Here is a 26,049-nt window from a genome sequence, read left to right on the forward strand (position 1 = left end):
AAATGACACTATCAGAACAAGAAAAAGATTCTACAACTAAAAATACAACAGACTGTAACTAGACAACAATCCAGAATATAATGTTCCACGTACAGGATACTAAAATGTCGTTCCGCCCAAGAATTCCTAATAAAGGAGCATTAATGACGTTTAATTACAACAATAATATTTTTTCCATGAACACGGTAGCCAGAGAAGTCTTGGAAAAACTGGACGACGCGACGGGCGAATTACGCTTCGCTCGGATTCGACCCGGCAGTTTCTCCTTTACCTGCAGTATCGTAACGCGAATCCGCGACACGATGGAGGATCGGAAAAAGGAACAAAGGATAGGAGAACGTAAAGTCTGTCGTTTGACTGGCTGGGTCGAACCGATCGAGCGCCTCGTAATTATTGGGTTACCTGAATGAGAGACGGTCGGTGTCGACAATGAAAAATTCTGGAAGGATTAATTTCCAGCCTCGCGGCACCACCACGATAGGTAGGATCCTCGGCTTCACGTTTTCTCCTTCAGGGGAACATGGCTGTGGCTTTGTAACGCGCGGAAGTCCCATCGAAATTCCGGTGTGCACGTGGAGCCCATCAATCTTATTTATGCATATTAGAAATTACGCGTATATGTAAGTACACGGCACGATACACGATACCACCGGCGAAAAACGAAGAATTAACAACGTTGTCGGGCATCAATCTCTGCCTCTGTTCCTGTCCGATGTCGCCGACCGGTTTTTAGGCGAGGCAACAATGTTATTAAACGCTATTAGAATAGGTCGTTTAAAAAAAGATCACTCCCGATCGTTGATTTTATGTACGATATTAAAAATATCGAGAGTACCGAAGGAATACTGGTTTTAACTCGCACGTACGACTGTACGTTCTTTCACTCGTACGAGAGATCTAATGTTAATCTGGAATGGCGACGAATGTCACCGGAGGTGGTCCACGATGATAAATGCGAGGCCTTAGGCGGACCTCACCAGTGAAATGGTAGGTAGGTAGCCGGGTAGCCGACAACACGCAGCAGGGGTCTCTTCTCACCTCTGTCCGGTGGCAATGCAGTGAAAGAAGGAACACGCTTCCGTTTCAACGAATCCGAAGTCAATCTGCTACATCGATCTTTCCAGAACCAATCTGTTTTACGCTGTGTTCATAAACAAAACATTCGCGATTCTAGAAAGGTTCCTGACAAATCTATCGATTTCTATATGAATGTAAGTACGTACTTACATAGTTCTTCGCTTGATACCTCTTCAAACAAGCGAAAAAGAGAGGAAAATAAATTGTCGTGCACGTTACAAAGAAGGTAATCAACATTCTTTACGTTTGCTTTTATACTCTCGGAAAGATAATTGGAGGCACGTACATTCGAGTGGAGCCGGGAAGGAGGAAGAGGAGATTTAATATCGAATCGAGCGAACAAAGAGGCAGACAAAGGGCGAGCATCTCGACGCGGAGAAAGGAAAACACTTCATTCGCTTCTGTGAAATTATAGAAGGCGGAGAACGGCGTTTGCAAACGTCGAGATGCAAAAGAGGCGGCGACCGTCAGCAACCGGGTTCAGAGGTTGAAAATGCGACCTTACTCGACAAGAGGAAACCTTCATCGTCGCGCTGCGACAGAAAGCGTCGCTTTTACAAACGCGATCTAAAGAGACGACGCGTGCTTTGTTCTTATATGAGCGTACACATCGAGCCGGCGAGGCTTGAAAAAATTGCTTGATATAAACAACAATTAAGTAGGAGTGCCGTGGATACCTTTCACAGCGTCGAGCCCCGTGGGAGAGCTGGTGCACGACGCGACGAGAAAAAAGAAGTCGAAAGGTGCGCGGTGCGCATAGAAGAACGACTTCCTCGCGTAGGCGATCCTCGAATCCTCCATACCAAAATTGGCCAGAATAACTCTACGAAGAGCGAGTAATTAGTTTCAGAAACGATTGCAATTGTCCTTCGATTAGGAACAGTTAGGTTAAACGAAGGAGAGCGTTTTCGACTGGAACGTTTATGAAAGAGTTATTAAATCTGAACGATTTAATTCGGCTGTCTTTTAATTAGTTTGTCGATTCATCGTATACTCCACTGAGAATTATATTCTCGCGTGATCCCTTACGGTAGATATTGATATACGAGATTATCGAATGGGCGATGGAAAATTTCTGCTAAAAGGAACAGAAAGCCTTTGCCGTCGATCGTTTTCAGCGTTGGTTAAGCTACGTTTTTAGACATAGACTGGCTTAGATCCTTATCTTGGGAAATCCCCGTGCGAGCGAGATCCTACAGACAGATAACCATTAACTTTCGTGAGAAATCATTGGCAGCGTTTAAACGTGGTTGAGGAATTTTTAGAGCTTCTATTCTTTCAGTTCCCTGTCAGATTTTGTATTTTCTCTTTCATGAAAATGACGATTGTGTCTTTTTAGATTTTACGTATTTGATTGGTGGTTTCTGGTTTGTTTCGTTAGTGAAAGAGGACTATTTTCGAGACTCCATGCGCAGTTTGCATGGGGGTTGCGAGTTGGTTTAAGGGGGCGGGTCGCATCCCCATGACAACCGTTGGCCTCGCTGATAAATCGACTTCGTGCGCGGCACATCGGTACACCGTGAAATGCGATTCCAGATTACTTCGAAAGTTACGATCCTAATTAACGATCCACGAACGCACTCGTTGTTTAAATTACCGCTTTCGTGGGTTCATGGTTCGATGCACTGGGAACGAGTTCTGTAATTCAACTCTTCTGATAAAGTTTCTTAATAACCAGCCTTTAAATGACTTTATTATAAATTAATAGTTTTGACGATTCTCTAAATCGTTGGTTGCCGCGGCAACATCGTCCGACTTTTCTGATCTTTAAACACATTTTCCACCCGAACGATACAATCGTTCGTCGTCGTTGATTAAAGAACCATGACGCTGTAAAACGTTGCCTGACAAAAACGTAACTGCTTCAGCCAGCCGTGGAATCGTTCGATCAGACACTTTCAGCAATAGTGGACCTCGACACTTCTCTCTCTTTCTCTATCTCTCCCTCTCTTCATCCCCGTGATGTTCTCCTTCTTCATATACATAGCCACGACAACCAGACGAGGTTGTGTCTGCCTTTCCAGAAAATTTTCCGCGGAGTTGGATGGAATATGAAGTCGCGTGCGCTCTTGCAAATGTATCGCAAATTGTCGTTGCGAAGTGCTTAATGCAGGAGGCGAGGTGGTGGCCGTCGAGGTGGCGGAGGACGAGGACCAGGATTGGGGCGAGGAGACGCTCTTATAGACGAAGGGAGACGAAGCCATTTCGCCTGTACCCGCCCACGCTGGAATTCGAAGCTTGGTTGACGTCAGAGGCGTAGCAAAACTGTCATCTGGGCGAGGAGTCTGACGACTAACGCGACGCTCCTCTAATGGTCCCGGTAATGTCGCCCGTAAAGATAATCGACCGTGAGATCTTCGACCGTCTCGTGGCTTTCTTCGTCGTGCGGATTTCCATGGGACCGCGAATCGCGAAACGATTTTCCGGCCTCCGATGAACGAGCCGGTACGCGAAGCGTTAGCAATTGTGTAGATGTGCAGGTGCAGGCTGTCATCAAGGGTGCACTTGGTGATGGAGCGTTCTTTGAGGTCGGTGACGTTTTCAAATGTTTTCTCTCCTTCTGGATTTTTCTCGCGAATAAAGACGGAATGGTTTCGTTCAGGATGGAGACGGAGATTTATGGGTTTTATTCGTTAATGCGGGATACGAGGATTTATATTTGATTGCGTGCTTCTTCTATTTTAGAATGTAGTCGTAGTTTTCTTTCCGTACGTGCGTGAAACGCGTGAAAAATTTGATTGCGATTTAATGGCGCGCAGGAAGTTTATTAGGGTAATTTATAGGCAACTGGTAACGAACGTGGGTGTCGTTAAAATTTTAATAAATATTTGTTAGTTTGTTTTAACGTTTGTACGAGGTGACAGAGAAATCTGCATCGATGCATTCGACGCGAATGTAGAGTCGCCGCGATGCAGTAACATAATGGCCCCAACAAGCCACGAGGGGTTGGGTCGGTGGCTCGGTTGCCCTCAAATCATCACGGGGGTGTGAGGCAAATGACGTTCGGCCACGCGGAAGTAACGCGATAATGGCAGCTATGAAAGGCCCCACCACGATATCTGATGCTTTGATGTCCTCTCCCAAAGCTGCTCGCTTCAAAATCCATTCTTTTCACTAACACTTTAAATTCTTGAACCCACACACACTGCCTCTGTCGATTGCTTTATTACGATCCGAAGCGACGCGACGTAACGATCTCAATAAAAGTATCCTCCCTCTGCATGTAATTCCATACATTTATTCGTAGTACTTACATGAATCTGCTACTAAAATCTATGGAATAGTTTGTTGAAATACAAACTGAGATTAAAAAGTGAAATAGGGGAAACGATCTGTAAATAAAATTAATTGGCGGTTTAAAGGAGATAATACCCTGTTTCTTAATTAGGGCACTAGACTCTGAAATACGCTTTGAACGGCTGGCTATTGCTTATTCCTATGATTCTGACATCGACAATGATGCAATTTGAGTAGGGATATAATTGGTTTAATAATGTCTACTTAACACATTCACTGCTATTTACATGCGTATTTTTTTTTATCAGGAAGGTCTTTATTTCAAGATTACATTATACTATTTTTCGCAATCCATCGAAACGTACAATCTCAGAACACACAATACTTGCTTCAACAGTATCATTTAGATTCTAAGCAAGATATTTGAGCTGTTCACACACCACATTGATTAACTCTATAAATTGAAAAGTAGGAAAATATAACGTTACAAACACAATTTTTTAATTGTACGTTATACTTTACTATTCATTATGTCATCATTTTACAACAACTAAACCTATGAAGTAAGTCATTTGTTTCTCGACAGTTGAATATTAATCGCGTACTCGTGTCATGAGATTAATAAACTGGTCAAAGGTGCCGATTAATTTGATTCCTGAAAGGATAAACTATAAATCTTCAGTAGGATGAGTACGTCGTGAACACGCTAATACAGACTAGTACAACGGAACGATAGATACGTATATAGCAGCGATGTTCAGAACTAGACAAAAGAATTCTGTGTCTTATAAAGCGATCAAAAACTGCAACTACGTATGACCAAAATTGTAACGAAAAATTACTGAAACTTCCCAAGTTCACGAGTAACTCTTTGCCGTCGCTTTCAGCGGATGTTAAAGAAGACGAATCCGCGACATTGGCCCAGGTACCACGAAGATCGATTCCGAAAAGCAGTTTTTAGCGGCGAAAAGGAATAGCAGGAGGTAAAATTACATCTCGAACGGCCTGAGGTCGCAGTCTACCGGAACAGAGACTCGTCCGTAGTCGCAGTTTGTCGGCCAATGGGACCAGACAGAAACGCAATCGCAATGCAGGCCAATCCCTCTGCCCCGTTCGTCCACCCGCTCGCTCGCCCTCCCGTTCCCGGTAATGACAATCATTACGGGGAATGATTGCAGCGTCGGGTCCGCCAGCGCGCCAGCCGCTATTGGGGGATGGAAACCACCTTATAGAGTCTCTCCTCGGTCCTCGATGCGAGCGGTTTGTCACATGCTCCCGACGCGGCGGAGTGTTTCCTTTTCGTCGCGATTCCTTACGAATTCGTTACCACGGTGAAAAAATACCATCCTTTTCGCTGAACGATCGTGTAAGATGGACAGACGTTGAGGACGCGATCGTTCGAATGTCCGACGATTTCGAGCCTCAAACACGTGGATTTCTAGAAGACTTCTATCGTGGAGAAAGCTTTACCGAGATTGGATTGGAATTTTTGTGGCTTTTCAAGGTGCTAATTTGAGAAATGGAATTGGAGTAATGGACTGCGATGCTAGATCGAGAAAGTGACGAATGAAAGACGCGGACGATGCGACGGTCGCGTGATGGAAACGTCTCAGTGAGATATGAGTGCGTCATCGAATACTCAGGGTCAGGATGATGTAATTGCTGGAAGATTTTTTGTATGGCTCAGCGAATGATGGAAAAGTCTTGTTTGTGATAAACATAGTAAAATGTATGCAAAAAGTCTATACATGAGAATCATCGAGATGACGGAAGAACATGGCGGTCATTCGACCACGTGACTGTTTGTGCGACCATTTTCAAGGTAACTGACAATAAGAAATACGTATTCATTTCTAATAAGACATCTGTCAGACGTTTAATATTTTTACGTCAAACCGTATAATATCTTCCAATTGATTTGCCTCTACCATACAATTTAATCGTGACAAATAAGTAAGGCAATTATATCGTATCTCCGTTTAGCAGCATCAGTCACTGGAGATTCGCCAAGTTTGCTGAAACTTCTCTGTACAACGGAGCCACGAGGTTAATCGCTAATTGTCGTTTGAAAACCGATCGATTTCTGATGCTCGATGAATTCCTTCGTCCGGATGCAGGTGGAAAGAAATCTCGAGCAGACATAACGGTAAAGTGATAACGCGTCATTGATAGAATGCAACGCGTTGATTCGACGGATGCGCGTAATATTCGTCGAGATAGGAGAGAACGGACGGGTATCAATTTCAAAGTCGATAAAATATCAATGCTTGTTAACAACGATGAAATATGGTCCATGTCCTATATCCTTATGTATCGAACGTGGAACATAATGACCGGTGATAATCGTTCGTAATAAGAGATCGAATCGAAGTCCTCGTGGTTCTAGGAAATTATGGAATCGATCACTTCGCGAGTTATCCGGATCATTCTTGCGAAACCCTGATTTCTTTGGGGGCAAAAACCGCGGTCGCGAGACCGGTTAGAGCTTTAACTGGTATCGAAAGAACAGATTGCAGGAAACGCTTGGTAAAAACGCGGCTGCGCTTCGCAAACTGAGGGATACATCGCGGGGGAAAAAGTTGAAATTGCCGTCCGTTTCAAGAGAGGAGCTTCTCAATGAACGCCGGCACACATCTCTCGCGATTGTTTCACCCTTCTTCGACGAATCCTCGATAATTGTGTTCGGACGTAAATAAAGATTCTCGCGAATGAATGGAGGGTTGGCGAGAAGAAAGTGCAACGCCGATACAATGTACTTAATTGCACGTACAGTATTTGGCTATTGAGTTAGGAAAAATTTGACTTTCCTAAAGACGACGCTATAAATGGGAAGTTGCACTTGCTTGTTCATAGAATCAGTACATCCGGCAATCGATTTATTACTACACTATGTCATAGAGAGTTTTTGTAAGCAAATGGTTAGAAAATTTTCCTTTTATGGTCAGACAATTTATTCAACTTGAATGCTATTGAAAATATCCGGATCGCCGCTGTATTTATTATGGATTATTATAATATCCGGCCTGAAGAAGAGGATACCAAATGTCCAGCGATATAACGAAGACATAAAATAACTGATACAGCAGTGTATACGAAATATATTAAAAATACTACGAGCTATAACGAGTACAAACGAAGAAAATACATAAATTTTACGATTCCGGTTTAGCTGGCCTCCCAATTTTACTAAAGATATGAAAAACATTGATTGTTTTTAGTATTCGATGAGACTGTAATCATCACGATAATCGAATAGAACAAACTTTTAATTCTAAACAGATTACAAGAGTTTGCATAATAAAGCAGACGCCACTAACTTCGCGGTGACTGGATTGCCAATCGACCGCGCAAGATTTCCGAACGTAAAATCATCGTACCGACTGGAGCCTGTCATAATACTAATCATCCCCTGGACGCAAAAAACAGATCGATTTTTCTCAGGCGAGCCCAGATACGCGTCCCTCCGCCCAATCCAGTTTTCCTCGCAGCCTGCTTAATCCAGTTCCACCGGGGCTGACTCTCGTCAAAGTATCGGTTACAAAGTATCGAATCGATGCTGGAGGTATATTTAAAGACGCAGGAAGAAATTCGACTGGATGGTGACCGGATTCACCCATACTCTGATACGTTCTCCATCTGGAAAGAGGCACGGTATTCAACGTTTGGTCGCGTGTGTGCGTATTTCTGGGCGCGTTCGCTCGTGTGCGCGTCCTTTCTCGCCGCGGAAAATATAATGATGGCGAGCGAACGGAGCTGCGAGCGTTCGTTCGGTCGAGACTCGCGTTGGAAACCGGCGATAAGGAGGGAGTGTCTACTGCCGCCATAATGATAGCCCTGAGCGGCTCTCTGACTCCGGTACACGCTGCACCGAGCTGTTCTGTGCACGTTGCATCGACTATACCGTGCGTTTGTACGCGCTATGTGCACATGCACCGAGCCGCTGCACGGCATGCAGGCACGCATGCACGCGTGCACGCACTTTACGTGTCGCCAGCCAGACAGCCAGCCAGCTAGCGAGGAGAGTCTCGAGAAGGAGGGAAACAATGAGCGTGTTCCTTGCCGTGCTATACCTCGTTTCTCCAGGAACCTTACCCTTTTCCTCTATCTTCGTGCACTCACCGTAGTATGCTTGAACCTTTGTGTCTGGCTACCCACGCGGTGCATGCGCGACTCGCATGCGTTCCGGCTTCTGGGGGTGAGGATCTGTTTATTTATGAGTTGTACGAATCGTTCGCCAATTGCTGTCATTTAAAATTTAAACTCGCCTGATGAACGAGTTGAAACGGTTATTAGAAATCGAAGTATAGGGTGGAGAAGTTAATCGTAAGGGAAGAGACTTTCTCATACATTGATTAACATTACTGGTGATATTTTTGTAGCTTTCGAAATAGAATGTATATATATATATATATATCTTAGGTATAGAACATAGTGGCTGGTTTATATCGCGATACTTAAAACACGAGTAAACGATCCACCGGCTCGCAGGGGTTAATCTTTCCATGGAATCTTGTTCGGAAATATGTTCGAGTCGATAAATTAAACTAAAGGGAGGAGAGGGGGGAGTTAGGGCGTTGCGTAATAACCATTGGAAATTTTGAAAAAATCGTGCGCCGCGTGGCCTGTCGTTCGCAATTCTCCGATCGCAGAAAAAGAGGAGGATTTCTGATCGAACGGCCGCGCGCACACACCACACCCCGGGTTTCTGGTACCGCGGCATTGCCACGAGGGTTATACCGGGTTCACCAGCGGCGTATATGGGGTTCCGCCATTGGTCGGGTCGGTTCAGATTCATTAGCACGCGAACGGCGATTGGCCGGCCGCGAGGCTATCGTCTTTTTGCTTTCTGCCCGCGTAATGACGTGCTGCGCGTCTCGGCTTATATGCAACCGAGCGATCGTGCATGGCAGATAGGTTTTGCCGGTGTCTGCATGTGCATCGTCGAACCACAGGCGCACTGTTATACGCGTGTAGCCACGTATACGTTCACACGTACAGGAAGCGGCCGACCGAAGCTGGAAGATACCTCGAGGGGGGTGTGGAGTTACCTGCATCGCAAATGGGTCTCCGCCACGCAGCTCAGCCTCGAGTCTCGAAAAGGATACACACGTATATATACGCCCTTTCTCCTCGCACCCTCGACGAATCGTCGATCGTCGAACGGGGGAAGCCGAATCACCTGATCGAGATCCCCAGATTTCGCGAAAAAATAATTACCAGAGAATCGGTGAGAGATAGGTAGACGGTGTTGAAATTCGATTCCAAGGGGATGTGCACGCGGGCCGCCTCACCTCCATTTTGAATTCTTGTTAACCGTGGCCCAGGGGTGGTTGATGGTAGTGGCCGCGTCAGAGAACCCGTTGGTCGAGCACATTACAATAATATCGATATTAGAATGCAGATCGTTTCATGCGCGTGACTTCCACGCGGCGTCATACGGATTGCCAAGGACGTGTCTTTTTCTTCTTTATTTTGTCTCATTTTTTTGTCTCATTCGATACTTGTCTTTTTTACCGCGATTTACTTCTCGTAAGTATTAATTAATTCACGATGTACGTAACTGCCTGCAGCGGAAATTAAATAAGTTTCTCGTATTCAATTTGCGGGACGAGATCGGATACGTGCGTATGCAAATCGTTCAATTACGACAAGGTAGACACGTATGCAAAGCGTTGAACGATGTTTTTACTCCCGTCTCGTCGTCGTGACACGTGATCCATACGTTTCATACTCTGCTCTCCGCTTTCGCCAGCGCAGTCTCGATTGTTCTGCTTTGCCCATTCCCTCGTTGTTTAATTACCGATCCAGACCGTTGTTTCCTCTTAACGTCATAATCGACTGGAGGGCCGTGACTCTTAAATCGGTCCTCGACGGCCAATGCACAAGTGTCGCGACAGTACACCCCTATGCATCGTTGAAAGGGCGCCTGGTTACGTGTGGAGTGAGTTTGAGTGCTCTAGGAATGTGTCGAAAGCACTTCGCGTAACATAGAGACCTTGCGACTAATGCCTTGGAAAGAATGGAAGAACTTGGAAAGAATCTTCGTCATCGAATTTGTTTTTCTGTTTGTTTATTTAATAATATCCAAAAAATTTTTTCGTCGAATCGTGGTTACCGAATTAAGTATATTTCTTTCTACTGCAAAATGATTTTCTTCTTTTTTTTTTTTTTTGGTAAGTTTCTTAGGACATTACTTGGAACATTGTTCTAAATAAACGCTCGAATGACAGCGGATACGGTTCGTCAAGATTACGTAAACGCGGCTAATTGCACCGTGGATTGCATACAATATTCTTTCTAATCATCACTTGGTCGTTCTTTGTTTCGAAAATTCGTTCCCAGACGTCCTTGTCACGAATTATTATCCGGTCTTCGACATGTTCATTATACGCTATGGAACTATATCTTGCATGCGACGTGGCTTTTCCTTGTCGCTTCGCTATTTACATCTTCAACGATGTAATTCCCACATGAATCCACGTTTGACATAATAACAACGTGGCTTAAATACGTGTCATTATAATACGTGTCATTACGTCGAATTTTCTCTCTGTTTAGTAAATACGTTTAATTAAAGCGTAACCATCAATGGGTGGTATATCCTCTATTCTTCTTTAAGCAAAATCATAAATAGTGCAGAGATTGGCCAGAGTTTTTCCCTGAAAGGAAATGAAATCAGACGAAGGCGAAGTTTTCGCGAGAAGCCGAGGACCCGTTCTTTCTTGTTACAGCACAAAATGGCCATTGAAACGTGACTTCGCGTTAGCAGATATGGATCGCGCCTTCCCCGGAGGTCGGAGGGATCGCTGTAGCGCACGGGGGAAATGGTGAACTGCCGGAGGACGGGGTTGGTGTCGCCATGGCAACAACGATCCCTCAGTAGCCGAGCCCACCTACACCCTTCATTCAACTCTACCACCCCTGTAATCCGCTCGAACTCGAAGACAGCCACTACGCAATTTTCATGAGAGGATACCGAGTTCGCGACGCTGTCTTTCGGGGATCGTAAGGCAAATAGAGAATCTGTTTAAAGGAAGCCACAATCGTCACGATTCATCGCCTACCTTACGAAATAACACACGATATTTTGAAAAATATCAACCTCAGCATTGAACTTCGAATATCCGACCTTTTAATTGGCCGTCATTGGCAATCAATCGACGTCCTAATGTTCCGATTGGGAGAAGAAATTCGCGAGAAAAGACAAGTAGTCAGGTCGTTCTTTAACGACGTCTAATTAATGGAGGAAGTTAAAAAGGGCGCGGTTCACGGCGACCGTTATTCCAATCCTTTGTCGGGAATCTAACGAAGCGACAAAACGTCGCTTTAATCGGCAAGTTGGTCAAGTCTGACCCAGATAAATATTCATGAGCTTTCACGAGCGACTCCTTGCTTCTCTATCAAGAGCACCGTCTAGCGCTGCCACGTCTCACTGTGAGCTCTCGGCCGGCATTCACCACCGTGTTATTTCATCCCCTTTGTGTTCATTAATTATTTTTCGTCAACTTATAATGCATCAGCGACGAACAGCATACATATATGCATACGTGGTCGCGAATATGGGACGAGTAGGCGAAAAGTCTGGACGGGATCGGCCTCCGGGAACAGCGTGGCGATACTATATTGTAATATCGTCGGCTCGATTAACATAATATCTTTGCTCCTTTCGTATTCAAAATGGGCCACCACCAGGGCCGTATAATGGTACTCTCGATCCGTGTTTATACTAATGCTAGGTTCCCTGGGACGAGCTCTAAGATCATAATGAGGCTTCGATCGAATTAGGAAGGCGGATGACTCCTCTGCTGGTCTCCCGTTTCTTCGCTTATCCGTATCCTCTTACGTTTTCGTCTTTCCCTTTCGTTTTTTACTATTTTCTCGTTTCGGGAATCCCGATATACTTTTCACAGGCAGCATCATTACGCGAGGGCAACCACGATCTATGGCAACGCACACGGTGGACACGTCCTTTTGCTCTTCTTCTCGCTATGGATATTAAACGGCGTTTCAGGGAAGCGTCTCGAACCCTCTGATATTAGACGAGACATCGTTACGTTCGGTTTTCTAATTGGTTGAAGAAAACAACCGACTAGAAAGCGGATCGTTCGACGGTCTTCGATCCGATTACACCTTTTCAGGGCATTAATAGGCGTGGCGAGCGAAGCGTGTATCGAGGAGAAGGAAAAGAATCCTTCTTCAAGTATGTGAAACACGATGTCGGCGTGTTTAAATTTTTCATTTCCAGTAGATCGACATAGAAGAGAAACGCGGACGTTATTATACACAGGCTACATGTCTCTTCGTTTTATGCTTCGTATCAAGCTTCTTGTTAAATATCGATTCTTCGACAATACGAATGGAGAGGAGCTGGAGGGGCAGCGAACGCGAGAAAGTAATTTCTCGTTCAAGGAAAATCAACAGTTTTTCCGCGAAACGAGCTTAAAATCTCCCCCTCGTTGGTCGGAGAAGTGCCATTAGCAGCGGCGGCGAGTACTTTAGAAGCTTCCAGCTTCCCCGCTTCGTTGCATCGCCGAGCTTTCGAGTACAGCAACATGATGTTCGTCGTTGGTCGTTGTTCTCTTAGCGCTTTCGCGATATTGCATCCATTCGGGTGAGTTCCTACGGAAAAGGGTGGAACATCGATTCCTCGATTTCTCCTATTCTCGAATTGAAAATCTCTCTAATTCCTCGTTTCACCCTTGATAAAAATCTAACAATTTTTATTTTCTTGTTTTTAACGCGGATATATCGTGCTAAAAAAAAAGGAGGAAAAAGAAAATTGTATTGAAAATTCACCTCGATGATTTCCACGGGAAGATAGTAATCCATTCCCCTGAAACGGAGGGGTGGTAAAAACCAGGAGAAGCAATAATGCGCGTGCAACGTGTGAAATCGCGCGCCGGGAAACCGAGCGTTTAAATCGTACGGGTCCGCGCGAAGCGACCGGCCCGATCCAAGGCGAATTCAGGATTAATGCGTTTTTAATAGTGACATAACTGCACCGCTCGTCCGCCTTTTTTCCCCCTCACCTCCTCCTCTTCCACCCTCTTTCTCTCTTTTTGTTTCCCGTTCTCTTTCTCTCTTCCTCTCGGTTCGTATCGCGGTTTTTACGCGGCAAGTGTCGGTCGTGTACGTCGTTTCTATCGCGAAATACACTTCGCGGAAAGCCAAAACGCGCGCTTTCGGGCATTTTTAACGATCCTCCACGCGGTAAGGAGAGCAACAGACAGTGAGAGATGAAAGGAAGGAGGGTGAAAGAAACAGAACGACGAGCAGAAAATCGCGTGAATACATTACAACGAGCGCGCTCCACTTTCTTGCCGGCGGAATTGCGTTTTGCAAGAAAGTCGGCACGCCCTCCCCTCGTTTCACACAGAAACGTCCGGAATCGGCGGATTGCGCGGTCAATTTCAAGCGTGTCGAGAGAAAGCTCCATCGTACCGATCATCTGTCGCGGCGTTTTGCAAATTTTGCTCTTGTACGATGCAGTATATTGTTCTTGCATAATGTTTTCTTCGATATGAAGCTTTAGGGATGTATTAGGGACGGGCAAGAGAAATCAGATTTACAGGGGGAGAGCTGTGATTCTTCCCTTTTCATCAGAAAAAGTCAATCTTAAAACAGTTAATAACAGAGTATATATCTAAATATAAATACCATACACTGATGGAAGTTAGAATTAAAATGATGTGAGCCAAGTTTCCATCTCAATAATTTTACCATCGCGTTAATCTTAATAAAATGGTCTGCACGTAGAAACGCAAGAAATTTGAAATTCACCACTTCGATAGATTTGCTTCTACTGTTCCAATTGTAACTTTTTGTTTGTAACTGATCGCAAAATGGTAACTGTAAAAGTTGTAACTTTGGCAGTTCTACTGTTAAAGATTGTGTGGTTAAAGACCCCAATATTTTATACGACACTTAGATATCGAATGTTACAATTTCGTCTCAATTGCAACCTCTGAGCCTTTCTAAAATCCCTTCATAAAGACATTCGAATAATTATAAAAATTACGCTAAAGATAGGTTACTTTCAACTATACCAATCTAGCTGGAAAATAAATCTAGAAAGGCGAGCACACAGCTGATAGCACCTATGGCTTTCTTCAACTGGCCAATTGTTGAAATAATATTAAACCTTGTCTGAAATTGTTACACTTTCGCCACTCCTTTTCCTTTCTACGAGATTATGTTCCCGATACGATATGAACGTAAATTGCTTGCCACGCCATCGGTATCTTCCGCGACGATTTTACGGGCAGCCATCAAACTTAACGCGCCCGCGTACACATTAAAAGTTGCTACGCTCGGCTCGGGTCATGAGATAATGAACCGGCCGTATGATTATTAGAATCAAGCGTGTCTGTCGCGCCTACGACTTGTTCATTTTTTTACTGCAAACGGGCAGATTCTTTTGAGGTTACGCCGATACGAGGCAGGTGGGGAACGGGCGCGATACCGATCCGTATCATAGTTTTATTCCTTCCACGGCCAAGGAAAAAATGTAATTGGCCTGACCGAAATCTATCGCATGGATAAGGGGGCCACGGGGGGATGGAGAAAAGGAGCAGCGAGGGATGCAAGGGGGATGAAGGAAGAAGAAAAAAAGCACGTGTGCGAACGGGCGACCGCTCGTAATAACAATGATTAGGACGACGAACGGAGCATGAAAAAAAGTAGAAGAGCAGCAGGTCCTGCCTTGGATCCATCTTAAGATGGCGGCCGGGGGAGCAAGCCACGTGCAACCATCCTCGGTCCCATCTAAGATATACGAATTCCTTCGAAAAGTATGAGAAAATATTCTATCCGAAACTTTCTTTATTTCTTCCATAATTTATAGAAACTAACGTATCGCGTAAAAATTTGTTTATTTGCAACATCGCGTCAGGGTGGTCGAACGTATACCATTCACTCGTGGGCCAACGAGCAATCCGCTCCGACCCTTTCTTATCTGCGTATCTTCGCGTCGGTTAAATCGAGGGTTAACTCCTCGTCGTCGTCGACGTCGCCGTCCTCTACGTTCATGTGCGATGCCGCCCGTGGAAAGAGTTGCTGGAGGAGAAAGAGATTGTGGCGGGGGAGGAAGAGGGTCCAGCATTGTTCGCGGACATTGTAAGCATGTCCGGAACAAAGAGCGGTAATCGACCCGTGTAACATTTATAACGTAATGGGAGGGCCTCACCGGCCCATAATAATATCAATTACGGGGCAACAGGAGAAAGTAAGAGAGAGAGTCTGAACTGTGGCGGGAAAGAGACGAGAGAGGGACAGAGGGTGAGGCAGAGGGCTTAGATCGAGGGAGCATATTCGCGACGCGGATTCGCGAATCTGTCGGCCAGAAAATTGACCAACGAAACCTTTTCAGCCGACCAGCTGTCTTGGGATAGGAAGAGAGCGTCGTGACGTTCTCGTTAAGTCTCGTAATCAAACTCGAGGGTAACGAGATTCGTGTATCAGAGGGATGATTCGTAGATCTTTAGAAATCTTAGAACGTATAACGTTCTGGGTTTTACACTCGTCCGACTAACAAGCTGCGATTCATGAACTTAGTATTGCGTACATACTTCCTATCATTAACTTTCTCTAATTACAAGTTAGGAAATTTAAGTTTCATCTATTTCTGTAGTATCACTTAGCGTAAGTATACAGAAGAACCAGTAAGCACGCCTAACAGGTTCTTCCTTAAAATTCGTTCTGCTCCAAATCTATTAAAACGATGACATTATTTATATTTAAATATACTTACCATCGAATAATACTACAGCCCCTTCGAATCCAGTATGAGATCAAATTTTACTCTTTCTTTCTACGGTAGGAATCCTTATGGAATCACTTTGCGCCTCGGTTGCAAGCCTAAGAGAAGACAAAGAGGAAACGAGAATAATCGAGTTGAATTGACGGGGTGCGTAAGTGAATCGACACGTCGCGAGGCAATCGCAGTTGGCTTAGAGGTACCGAAACAGTGCCGGGGCAAGGTCGAGAACGTATCGAGGAGGGCCTGGGACCCTTCGTTTTTTAATTTCGCTCTCTTCTCGCAAGGTTTTGTTTAATGGCGAAGGCGGTAACCGCGCACAGACCAGTCGACCAATGAGAGCTCGACTGGAAATCATACGCGGGATCGCCGGCCGCACGGCGGCCTCCGAGAGTGGAGGTGAAGTTAGGTTAGGTGAGGTTATGTTCGCTCCCCACGTCTCCTTAACATTCGACGGGCCTGTCCCGGCACGGCATCGCTCTCGTAAGAGGTGGGGCTCCGTCTCTTCGATCGGCGTTAGGCATTTCTTCTTCTTCTTCTACCTCCTCTTTTTTTTCTATCTACACTTTTTCTCCAACCTTCTCCTCCTCCTCCTTCTTCTTTTCTTCTTCATCGCCGTCGTCGTCTTCTTCTTCTTCTTCTTCTTCGTCTTCTTCTTCTTCTTCTTCTTCTTCCTGTTCTTCCTGTTCTTCTTCTTTTCCTTTTCCTCCTCCTCCTTCTTCTTCTTCTTCTTCTTCTACTTTCGTCGCTCCATCATCGACTCCTTCGCCCCTCCAATGCTGCTCGCTGTCGACGAAAGCCTGTCCACTATATACTTAGCATTGCCTTCGTTTTAGGACCACGTGAAACGCCAAGATAAACCGCTATCGCGAGTGTAAGTGGGGGTGGCAGAGCTAGTTATCGAAACTTGGTTATCTTTAAAACCGCCTCGTATGTTCATTGGAAGGTTTTCAAATATTCATTCTATTTCGTACTTTTGAAAAACCATGCTACATTTATTTATAGGTTGGTTCTAACATTTATAGTTTGCAGTATGAAGACGTTATTAGTTGATCGTTTCTGAAGATCATCGAAGGTTCGTGATTACGTAGGAAAAATGATCGAATGTGGCTGAAAGTTCATTCTAAATTGCAACTACCCGATAACCTCGATGTAGCCACATAGTTTGATAATTCCCGAGATTTGATTGACTTGCGAGCTTGGAGGAACCGTTTCGGGTAGAAAATGTTTCTATCGATGCCTCGTTACAGGCAGCAACATCGTTGGCTTGGCTTTTCACTTCGCAGCAGCCTCTGTTGCTCCTGTCCTAATAATCGGGTTATCGGCCATCGATATGTCGAGAACTCTAATTACATTCTTCTGTGTTACTGCTTAACCGTGCTGCGCGCAATCTCCTTCTCCTCTGTCAATACCGAACAAAGCGTTTCGCAATTCCTTTCGAGTACAAGAAATTACGGGGTACGTTGAAACACGTGGGAAGTAGAAGAGCTCGTCGAAGACGAAAAAATTTACGGGATTGTCGATACCACGGATCTAACCATTACAGATAATTATCAATAGCCAGGCTAATGATTTCACAGAAAATTTGGTGAGCCAAAAAAAAAAAAAAAAAGGAACAAAAAAAGAACCTGATCTATCTTATAGTAGCTTTACATGACGTTACGCAATTCTGCTTGTAATTTAAAGGATAATTATCAACATTCGTGAATCTTTGTTGAATTCTAGATGTAACGGAGGGGATAAAACGGAGGATTGATAAACACAAGCGACAGATTCCTCCGACGATCGCGTGATTCTGTCGTTTACTCCGGAATAACAATCACGTGACAATGTGTTTTTCGCGTGCCCCATCCTAAGTCCGATTAATCCACACGATCTCTACATAGACGAGCGCATTGATACCGTTAATTATTAATTAGATACAACGGTATCACTTTATTAATCAACGTTTCACACACGGTTACGATCCATTAGAAGAATTGATTTAGCGAGAAACGGTACATATCGGAGTAGTTTCGAGTACCAAGTTTCTGTTCCATTTCTGCGAAGTAGAATACGATCGCGCTCGACCGGCAACGCGAGACGTTCGTTGAGGTGATCGTCGCACCAAATGCACCAAAACGAAGCCGTGAAGGGAAGGAAAGGAACGTAGCCATTGATGCAGTCCGCGCAGAAACTTCGTTGATTCCTTTTTGCGGCTATTGATCGATGGTGACCGTAATTTTCAGATCGCGTGCCACATCAGCTGCCACCTTCCTCTTCAATGCAAACCAATGTTATCGGAGCGCGCGTTTTTCCTCAAACTCGTGCCTTTCACATTTCTTCTTTTTCCTTCTCTTTTTTTTTCTACTTTTCACGCGGCCAACGAGCTACGTGTTTTCCTGCCGCGATATAAGACAGTGATTAGGGCTTGTTTGTAAGTTCATGACCAATTAATTTTATTTTTCACAGCGTACAGTAATGAACAGTCCTCCTCTCTGGAAGTAAAAAAGAGGAATATTCTGGAACCCTTGTTTTGCTCTTTCGTCTCGTTAAAGGATATTTTTCTTTCTATTTTATTTTTGCTTTATTCTCTTCATACTTTTCGTACTTCATATTCGTCGTTAGCAGACAAAAAGAAAAAATACAGAGAGAGAAAGAGAGAAAGAGAGGTTGCATGTGCAGGGCGCCGACACAGCAATCACGTTTCCGTGTTCTTTCCTGTTGCAGGTGCAGCACAGGGACAGAGGAAAAAAGAGAACGAGAACCTTGAACCAATCGTAAATGGCGTGGAGTGAAAGCGGTCGGTCTCCGCGGTTTTCCCAGAAGAGCGCGAGCCACGAAATTATCGACCTGTAAATCGGAACGAAGGATCTCGTTTCTTACTTACCAACGTGGGTATGAGCTCGCTCTCTTCTGTGCCAGAAGAAAAAGGAAATATAAAAGAGAGGACGAAGATTGAACGTACACGTTGGTCCCGAGACGAAAATCGTGAATCCGGTGCGTGCTACGAACGACGATTCAGACGTTACAATTTGTTCCTCGCCGCGAACAGCTTTCTGCCACGTCAATCCTCGCACGTCGAAACGTGGCTCGATGTTCCCTACGATTGATTTACATCATCCATTTGACGGATTACGAATAACGATGTTTAGATGTTTCAGAAAATGACTGGCGAGCCGGGTTTGAAGATTTCTATCGAGAACATTATTGCACAACGCAACCGAGTGATTGATGGAGAGCGTGCACTATTTTCTGACATGGTTTCGATGAAAAAAAGTGTCATTTATTTCCTCCAGTGATAACTCTGGGAATCCTTCCACTTGGATTAATGACTAACCATTATCGTGCAGACTGTGTATCATTTCTTACACTTTAATTGCGAGTAACTGGAAAATAAAGCGGTAGCTTCGCCCACGAAAAACCAGAGAGAAAGAGAGAGATTTATTCTATGCCATTATAGTAATCAAAAAAACGAGAAAAGGAGCTGCAATAGACGAGAAAGCGTCGTGGGGTCACACCTTACCCGATCGAAAAGGAAGATGAGATTGAACGGTGACACTCGACGGACAATACCCCGTGACTCGATTACACACGAGTACCGTTAATCATCCTAATAGCGTGCGCATAATGTCAGATACGATCTGCGTTCGCTTGCTACGGTAGATTCGTGATGCCACGCTCCTCCAACGATCGTTCGGCCCACGTGCAACTTGGCGTCGCACAGGATGAGTCGAATAGAAAATGAAATCATACTCCGCCGCTTACAAGCACGGCTTTAAGATCGTGAATGGGCGTACGGAGACAATCGGAGACGCTAGGCGCCTGAATTCCGATTGGACGTTGCCTTCTAATTGAGTCATCGTGTCATTAGCGTTATAATAATCACGGCTCGTAACGAAACGATCTCTCTTTGTCGACTGTACGCTGGCCTGGAACGCCACCGCCGGGAAAACACAGAGATCCACCCGAAGATCGTACGTAGATCGATGGCCAATTAAGCTCAATTACCGACACGGATAATCGACCACCGTCGGTGAAAGAATGATTATTCCGCGAATGATCGGTTAGAATATCGACCTTGGCTGATTTTGCAAGATCGATTGCAACGATAAAATAGACAGAGGGAGGAATTCTTGACCAAGTAGGAAGAATGATTGGACGGAGAAAGGAGTTTACGAGGGAGGAAAGAGAATTTCTTAAATTGAATTTGCGATTACATTTGAAGATATATTGAAATAATTTTGCTAGATTTTATAGCTACATCGTACTTGTCTAATGCATTGCACAAGATAGGAATTATTCTTCAACGAATATGAAAAATGATTGAAGAAAGAAGATCGAAAGGAAGGATAGTTTCCTGAATTGAATATTCTTGAACGAATATGAAAACCGATTGGACGAAGAAAGAAGTTCGAAAGAAAGGTAGAATAGTTTCCTGAACTGAATTCGCGATCATATTTAGAGGTATTAAAATAGAATTGGTATACTATATCGTATGTATTCGTCGAGCCGCCTATTTCACTGGAATCCGAACAAAGAGGGCCTCGCATTTTCGGAACGAGTTACCGGAACATCGCGTGCTACCGAAATATTCTGGAAATATGCTAATTACCAGTTAGTCAGTCAGTTTCTTGTGGCATTGCGCCCGTTTCTACGATCGCTATTGCCTCCTTTCCACGCGGTTCACCTTGTCGAGACGTTTCGTCCCTTCTTTCCTGACTCTTTGTCCCGGTTTTCAGGATTGTTCTTATCCTTTGTCCGCCGCGTTCGATTGTCCCTTCGACGAACATGCGACAATTTGACGCCGTTTATCTTTCATTCTTTTCCGTTCGAATGGAAGGTTTAGCTTCTTTTTTTATGGGGAGTTTTAAAGTCATAAATATGGGTCAAAGAAAAATTGCACCTGTGTCCAAGTGGGTTCTTGGGAACTTCATGCCGACCCTTGAATTTTTTTAAATTACGCAAAGGAATACTTTACTTCTGTGAACTCTTTCTTAATAATCACGAACATTTGTTTTGAACTTTTCTGATAGATATTATGTGATTTATTTAAAGATAGAAGCCAATCGATTGAACCTTCTCTGTAATTCTACCGTTACTGTCTGACGAAGTCCTATTCTACTTCGTACAACTTCAATCCTCCATAGCCATACATTTTACAGACTCTTTAGACAAAGTGGGTCGTTTATATTCAAGTGTAAATCTTCTGCTGTTCTAAATTTCCAAAAAATGTACTAAACTTCTGGAATACATATCAGTGTCTCTGTTCTATTATTATACAACGCTACGTTAAAGCAAATATTTGAAACCCTTCTTAATAAAAATGAAAAATCTTTTCTCAAAGAAACTGAATCGTTCTCGATGGATTGAATATGTAAACGTACAACTCTCATAGAACCGGCAGGGTTAATAAAATTTAATTTTCTATTATCATGGCAGGCAAACTGTTAATTTCTACTATTATGCACTATACTTTTCTTCTTATCAGAAACTGAAAGATTTACGAAGAGTTAAATATTGTGTGCAGCCACACAACTTTCGTAGAAACAAGAGGGCGAAAACATAAGTTTTTAACACCATTGAAGGCAAGGTGCTAATTTCTAACTATCGCATACTATGTTTTTCTTTTTATAATCGATCTTTCGACTCTTTTTTCATCGGCAGGGATCGTTGTCATTGAGGAAGGCCGGCCAACATCTCGCCAGTGTGCTTTCTTACCTCTCTGTTGTGTGCAGTACAAGCGTGCATACTTTCTGTCTTCACTCCTATTAATTAACCACACTGTGTACGCGGTTGTTCTCCTGTTTCGAGAATGAGGAGCGACCCCTGCGCTGTATCGCCGGCCTACAACATCCGCCCTGAATTAATTGAATATACGGCTCGCGTTTACACGCGATACGGAGCCAGTCTTTGTGTGTTGACTAATACGGGGCTTTGGTACGTTGGGGAAAATTAAAAATTCATCGGAAATCGCGCGTAGGACGGCCTACCTCATTCCCGCGAAACCGTAGGGTTTCGTGTGATTCGAGACCCGAGCCGTGGCACCCACACGTCCAGTCTTCCCGCGAATTCGTTCAGAAAAAACAACAACCTTCTTGGAAACGTGTATCATGCGAATATTAACAAATAGAATTTAGATTTTTATGCATTTATGAGAAATTTGAAAATACAAAATTGCACAAAGCGCGCGTGATACGAAAAAGATATATAAAATATCGAAAATATAGAGCTTTGTATGATATCGATAGTTGGAACAATCTTCTACGAAGATTGGCAGAAAATGGGTGTACGAAAAATTTATACGCGTGCTGCTCACTACCAACATATTTTTACGTGTCTCGTACAACAATGATTTTATTATGTTCTCAATGACGTGAATTTGCATGGAAATGTAGTCAATTAATAAACTTCGAACCGCGTTTGGATGTCGTTCTTCAAAAGGTACGGCTCTGACTTGATGGCAAATGCGAAACGAACGAGTGAAATCAGGAAAACTGGACTACCATAGTCGTTGTAGTATCCCAGCCATGTTTTTCTCTTTCGACGTTTGGTTCATACAAACTCGTCACACCTTCGAACATTTTCTAAACTTTGTTCTCGAGCATGTTCGAGTGGTAAAACCGTGACGTTTGCACCTTCGAGTGCAGCATCGACGGCGGCGCGTAGAGAACAACCGGAAACGAGGGCAGGTCTATTATCGCCCCGGAGGTTATACGAGCTAGCCGAAGTTTCATCGCCGTGGAGTTCCAGGTACAGCAATATGTTGTTTTATGGTGCAATCATCGGCGCGGTAATAATCATTAAATCCGTTGGCCGAAGCTGTGGGCTCCAGGGTCTCGTGGTCTTTGTCTCTTTCTCTCCTGAACGAGCTCGTCGTTAGGCTCAGATTAATTCGTTGATCCTGATGTTGTTTCGCTGTTAAACGATCAACAAGAATAATCGTTTGTTCTATTAGCTGAAAACAAACTTTCTTACGAAAGAGAATTTGACTTAAAAAATCGTCATTCAAAGAATTTCTTAACTTTAACTAGCATTAACTCTTTTATAGAGAGGAATCGTCGGTGTTGCTGTACCGAAAAAATCTTCTTTCGTCCACCTTCGTATTAGGAAAAAATACGAGAGATTCCGAGATAGTCGATGAGTTAAAAACAGATTGAATTTAAAAAGTTGTAGCACAAACACGGTTTTGCGTTTAATTCTTGCGCGAAGAAATTTCTTCAACAGTCTAAAGGCGCCGGCTATGATTGCACAAAAATCTTTTCTCGTTCATCTCTTCCATTAAGGAAAACACAGGAAGGAAGAGAAGTAGAAAATCAGTGAGTTAAAGAAGGAAAGAAGGAAGATCATCATCCAAGTGATTATCTTACTTTATATTTTTGTGCAGAAATTTTTCATCACTCTAGAGGCGCCAGCGATGGATACCAAAAAATCCTTTTTCTATATCGAGAAAAGAAAAGAGAAGGGGGACTAAGAAAGGGTTAGTTAGCGAGTTATATGATGGCCATAATTGCGGTTTATTGTCTCAATAAATATATATTATACGACACACGCCGGCTATGTATCAAGGCAGAAGCAGCTTGATCGAGCTGCTTCCCGGGATTTGAAATCAGACGGCATGTGTCGGCACATATAAGGCGCAGTTTATGAGTCTGCTTAATATGGTTTATGGTGTTTTGTCCGGCTCTTGTCGACTCCCTACGGAACCGGAAGATGCCTCCTAACGATCTACCAAGAGATGATGACGAGGATCAAATAACGATGAACCATCGACAACACGTGTTCTTTATATTCAACGAAAATTATGTATGTTTTAAACGTAATTATAAATATGGAAAATATTTTACAAAGGAGGAATAATTTATTCCAAAAACATCATGTTACATTCAAGCAGACGATATATCAATTATCTTCACCTCGTGATTCGATGACAGAAATTACACCTTTTTTCAATGATGATGTCAATTTACTAAAAAAAGTAGCGCGAAGAAACAATTTAACGTCTTTATGCCTGATCGATTGTTGGCCAGGTTACTGATTCAAACATACTTACACTCGTATATTGTTGCATAATATGCAATTAAGGAGACAGGAAGCGTGTACAATTTGCCATACGTGTTAGTTTCCGCTCTGAATTTATCGATCCTCGCCGTGTCGATTGATAATATTTACCGATGAGTTTTACATCGCATAAGTTAGTATTTTTACAACGGGCATGTATCGTCACGACAGAGCTGTCTATTACGCAACGCGAAATAATTAACTAAATAAGCGACGTAAACGTTCTACTTTTCTAATCTTCTCTATAGTCGTTTTATGCCTATATTTCGTCGATGAGTGCCCATTAGAAGTTCATTATTCTTATCTTAATTACACCAACACGACGATGGTTCAACATTGTTGTGCACTTGCTCACCGTGAACCCACAAGTCGTGGGATATCGTGTCATTCCATTGGTATAATCTAATAATAATTCATAAAACGTAGCCCGTGTCGCGGACGTGACGATCGGAAGATAACGAAAATGATAAACTATACCCGTAGTATCTAGCAATGAAAGCCAGAGATGAAAGCTAAAAATTGCACAGTTGTAACAAAACTGTAGATTTTTATTCCATTTCATCGTAGTATAGTTATTCTTTTTATCTTTGCCTCTATAGTAGCTTTGTACTGCTGCTATATGTTGAATTTTTACTTCAATCAAGAATAGACGATGTATCAGGAAGTTCATAGGTATACGTAGCGAGTAGACTGTAGATATTTAGGAAAATTTATATTTTTATATAAATACGATTGAAGAAATGAAACCTAAGTAAAGACTTCTTTCGGCTACTTAATATTATAAAAAGTACTGTACTTTGGACATTTCATTATGTTTTTGCGTGCTCTCAAATTTTTCATAAATACATAAAAATCAACAGTTGAGTAACGAGTCTGATATAAGAATGAAACAACTATGAAAATATTCTCGAGATATCTTTGTGACAATCGAACCATCCATGTGCACTATTGCACGATGCAAGTGCAAATCCTAAATGTCGTTTGTCCTTTCAGCCTTTGTATACAAATTAAGACGTTGCAGGAGAATCGGAATGAGTGGTTCATTATAGTAAACGCATTCTTCCAGATAGCGTAAAAGCGTTAGTTTTGCTACCGGCTAATTCCGCTTGAATTTAACGGCAAGGACAGCCTAATTGATCTATGCAATTACGTACCGGTGGCGTAAGTGGTGCTAAGTGAATACCGTGGTAAGCCTTGGTTTCTCGTAAATTATCGGACAGCAATTTGGTGCGCGGAAAACAGAAGTAAAAAGACACCGGCGAATCCCTTCGATCGACAGAAATACACACCGTGCGATAAGCCTTTTTGCGCAACTTTTTCGCATCGTAAACAACAGTTTTATTATCCTCATTGGCTGTCACGCTGTTATGGTTTGCCTATTTATCAGAATCTGCAATTTCAATACGATCCGCTATCTTTCATTTAACATTCGTAATTTATTTTTCTCAATTTTCTTGTTATATTTTTGTGATTCGTGTTTCGGTAGTACATGGTGTGCTCATGACAGTCCTTTGTTCCATTGCTGAGAATTTTGGAACCGAACCAGTTCCACAGACCCCTAACATTAGAGCTCGCCTTATTTTCTCGTAATGACAGTCCATCGAGGACTGTCTTCGGGTTCGAGATTTGGAGGTTGAAACGAAAGACACTCCTTGGATCGTCCGATGATCGTCGAGGCTCTTCCTTTACCATTATTTATTCCAAGAGTAGTATTCGTGTTTGTAATTTTCTTCCGTTATTCTCGTGTTAAGCAGACGATTTTTGTTTATTAATATTACCGGGAATATTAATTTTTCTGTTTCTTTACCGTGACTATGTATTTTATTTATTCGAACGAATTAAGCTCGTGTTAATCGTATTAATGATAATCGGCGCTAAATGCAAGAACTTAGCAAGAAAAGAACACCATAACGGGAAGAGAAGAATAATACATTAACCAT

The 26,049-nt window shown here is 43.3% G+C and overlaps 1 protein-coding gene across 6 annotated transcripts in view; it reads left to right on the forward strand.

Annotated features, from left to right (window-relative positions):
* Positions 1-26,049, forward strand: part of LOC132911344 (uncharacterized) — a 129,846-nt gene that overhangs the window by 29,677 nt on the left and 74,120 nt on the right. The window contains exons 1-3 of one of the 6 annotated variants that reach the window (XR_009658969.1): positions 5,390-6,136; positions 6,298-6,460; positions 18,779-20,473. Coding sequence is in view for 1 of the 6 variants with exons in the window: in XM_060967963.1 (XP_060823946.1) it covers positions 18,779-18,846 (68 nt within the window). In the remaining 5 variants the exon portion in view is untranslated. Of the gene's footprint in view, positions 1-5,377; positions 6,137-6,297; positions 6,461-18,778; positions 20,474-26,049 lie in introns of those variants that run through there. The other 5 variants (XR_009658968.1, XR_009658975.1, XR_009658974.1 and 2 more) reach the window with 5 other exon arrangements.

This window comes from Bombus pascuorum, chromosome 10 (assembly GCF_905332965.1).
Source record: "Bombus pascuorum chromosome 10, iyBomPasc1.1, whole genome shotgun sequence".
Taxonomy (NCBI): domain Eukaryota; kingdom Metazoa; phylum Arthropoda; class Insecta; order Hymenoptera; family Apidae; genus Bombus; species Bombus pascuorum.